The sequence below is a fragment of the Biomphalaria glabrata genome, chromosome 11 (assembly GCF_947242115.1).
Source record: "Biomphalaria glabrata chromosome 11, xgBioGlab47.1, whole genome shotgun sequence".
Lineage (NCBI taxonomy): Eukaryota > Metazoa > Mollusca > Gastropoda > Planorbidae > Biomphalaria > Biomphalaria glabrata.
This window is the reverse complement of record NC_074721.1, coordinates 19,581,558-19,585,000: the sequence shown is the minus strand read 5'-3', so window position 1 is coordinate 19,585,000 and position 3,443 is coordinate 19,581,558. Positions and strand designations below refer to the sequence as shown.

The 3,443-nt window shown below is 32.8% G+C and overlaps 1 protein-coding gene across 2 annotated transcripts in view; it reads right to left on the bottom strand.

The window, feature by feature from the left end:
• Positions 1–1,855, bottom strand: part of LOC129921657 (papilin-like) — an 8,846-nt gene extending 6,991 nt beyond the window's left edge. Inside the window, exons 1-2 of one of the 2 annotated variants that reach the window (XM_056003853.1) lie at positions 1,478–1,855; positions 1,191–1,262 (exon numbers count right to left, since the gene is read on the bottom strand). In XM_056003853.1, coding sequence (XP_055859828.1) covers positions 1,191–1,260 — 70 coding nt within the window. In that variant the 5' untranslated portion in view covers positions 1,261–1,262; positions 1,478–1,855. The remainder of the gene's footprint in view (positions 1–1,190; positions 1,263–1,477) is intronic. The other variant, XM_056003852.1, reaches the window with a different exon arrangement.
• Between the last annotated feature and the right edge of the window lie 1,588 nt (positions 1,856–3,443).

Sequence of the window (3,443 nt, the reverse complement as noted above, 5' to 3'; positions counted from 1 at the left end):
AAAAGGTGCACGCACTATTACTAAGAAATCATTTATTCATGTATTGTTTCCGATAAGGGATCAATGTGCACAGTTTCTACTTAATCCAAGAATAGGAAATGACAGAAGTATCGTGTACAAGATTTGTACCATACAGACTAAACTTATATAACTTGATATAAGCTTTGTAATGAAAGAATTTAGCGCTAATTTATATTTATTTAAGAGAAAGATCTTATATAAACTCTGTTCAAAGCTAGACATGGGCGAATGGAATAGACCAGATGCACAACACGGCGATACAAATACTTACCATGGATAGATAGACCGAAGACTAAAGATTGAATGGTAAATATTGTTACGAAGAGAATAAAAAAAACTGTTAGAAAATAAATTCTACTTGGGAGAATAATGTTGATGAAATGTATTGTGATAATCGGCTGACAAAATAATAGATATGTAAAACAGTAGTCTTGATGGAGCCCGTTGGTAAAGGTTTGTAAGCTATATAATAAATGGTAAACATTAATAAAAAAACAAAAAAAAAACAAAAAGAGAAAATTTTGATTGCTAAATTAAAAAAAACGGATAACTAAAAAAATGTTTAAAAAATCTCTATAGGTAAAAACTAAGAGGTAAACAGTATGAACAAAGCAAAATAATAATTGCTGTTTAAGTCGAGTGCCTAAAGTTGAGTGGTTCACTAAAAGAAATATTTCTGGCATTAGCAATCTAAATGTATATATCTATATATAGATCTATATGGAAACGTCATGCGAAACAGCCTAATGTAATTCATCCCCTTTCATTAAAGTAAGCATGTAATGACCAGATTACAGCAAACTTTTGGGTACGTTCAGAAATCAAAGAAAGACAAATCTACAATTTACAATAAAATCCACAGACAAGATTTTAAAATGTTAAATTGATTTGCCCCCATGATGATCACCGTTTTTTAGATCCATTGATACCTTTTTAAAATAGTTATCAACAAGAACTAAAGAGATACCCTAGAGAATATTCATATCACGCGATACGGCATGTTCCATAAAAAAGTATAGAGATAATTCATATCACATGATAAGCACGTTCCATAAATAGGTCCTATTGGTAATTAAAAAAAAAAAAAAACTTCTGGAGGCTACATATTATTAACAACACTTCTAAAAAATTCAGGACAAAAAAAAAAAAACAACTAAAGGGAAACATACCTGCTTGCCCTAAAGAGAATGTCAACCATATTGCTACTGCGTTTAGTACTAACAGACAAGTACAATACATCTCTGAAAGTGACAAAAATTATAAAAACAACAATAAAACCACGAAACAATAGTTAAATAAAAATGAATCATTGACATGAAACAAAAAGCCTGTAATTTGCTTTCAAAATTCATTTCTCTTTTGTTTAACGCTTTTGAAAATATCTTTTATCTACTACACCATATCTGAATATCTATTTATATCAATTTTACAGTTTTACACTACGAAGATGACCTACCTTGTTGTTGTAGCCTATATTGAAAATATTTCTATCTGCTATGAATAGTCATCCTAAAAAACACAACACATTTTTCTTTAGTCCTAATGATTTATTTCGAGCTAGGGCTCGATGATGAATAATTACCTGGTTTTCAAAAAGACTACAGCAACCAGTTGAGATTGTCTTACCCAACCAGGGCGTTCTATTTACACAACAACTGCTGCTCTATCGTATTTCTTTTTAGTTCGAGGTCTTATGAACTGAAATTATCAATGATGTAGACCGACATTTGTAATAGGGAGAGAAAGAAAAACAAATAGAAAGAAAGAAAATGAAAGTGAAGAGGACAGAAAGAAAGAGAAACAAAGAGAGAAGATGCTGAAAGAGAGAGAGAGAGAGAGTGAGAGAGAGAGAGAGTGAGAGAGAGAGAAAGAGTGAGTGAGAGAGTGAGAGAGAGAGAGAGAAAAAAAGATGGACAGAGATAGAGATAGTGAAAAAAAAAAGAAAGAGTCTGAGAGAAACCAAAATAAAAAAGAAAGAAAGAGTGACAAAATACACAGATAGGGAAGGAGAGACACAGAGAGAGGTAGAGAGGAGAGAGAGACGAAAAAAAGAGACAAGAGTGACAGAGATGGAGAGAGAGACAGAAAGAGAGAGAGAGAGAGAGCGGTTAGAGGGCGTGAGTTAGAGAGGAGAGAAAGGTTTTAGTTGTTGAAGCAGTACATATATAGATAATAGTAGTCTAGTATACACTAACAAACATATTTCTCTTGCCTGTGTAAATGTATAGACAATAGTAGTCTAGTATACACTAACAAACATATTTCTCTTGCCTGCGTAAATGTATAGACAATAGCAGTCTAGTATACACTAACAAACATATTTCTCTTGCCTGTGTAAATGTATAGACAATAGTAGTCTAGTATACACTAACAAACATATTTCTCTTGCCTGTCTAAATGTATAGACAATAGTAGTCTAGTATACACTAACAAACATATTTCTCTTGCCTGCGTAAATGTATAGACAATAGCAGTCTAGTATACACTAACAAACATATTTCTCTTGCCTGTGTAAATGTATAGACAATAGCAGTCTAGTATACACTAACAAACATATTTCTCTTGCCTGTCTAAATGTATAGACAATAGTAGTCTAGTATACACTAACAAACATATTTCTCTTGCCTGTGTAAATGTATAGACAATAGCAGTCTAGTATACACTAACAAACATATTTCTCTTGCCTGTCTAAATGTATAGACAATAGCAGTCTAGTATACACTAACAAACATATTTCTCTTGCCTGTCTAAATGTATAGACAATAGTAGTCTAGTATACACTAACAAACATATTTCTCTTGCCTGTGTAAATGTATAGACAATAGCAGTCTAGTAAACACTAACAAACATATTTCTCTTGCCTGTGTAAATTCTTACGTTGTAAGAAAATGGTCCATAGCTACATTGGTTTGATCCCTTAGAATTTACCATTTCCCTCCACATCATCTTATCATCGAAACTCAAGTTTATTCATCCGCTACGCAAGATTCAATATCAATTATTTTTTAAAAATATAAATAAAATACCCTACTATTAATTTTTTTTAACATTGCAAATCATTAAAATAGTAAAATTATACACAATAATTATTTTTACCTTTTTTTTTTACCTTTACCTATCCCTTAGTCTCTTGGAGCATAGGGGCACCAGGCAAGACTTGCCGACCGTCTTTCTCCATTCCTCCCTTTTTTTGCCTTGTTTAGAACCTCTCTCAATGGCATTCTTTAATGTTGTCCTCCTATCGCTTTTTCTGTCTGCCTCTTCTTCTTATCCTGGCACTGTTCCCTGAAGGAAGGTCTTTGCGAGCCCCGTAGATCTTGTAATGTGGCCATAGGTTTCGTCTTTTTACAATAGTTAGAAGGTCGTCATGGGCTCCGATCGCTGCAGTAACTTTGTCTCTGATTTCTTGGTTTGTAATGCGG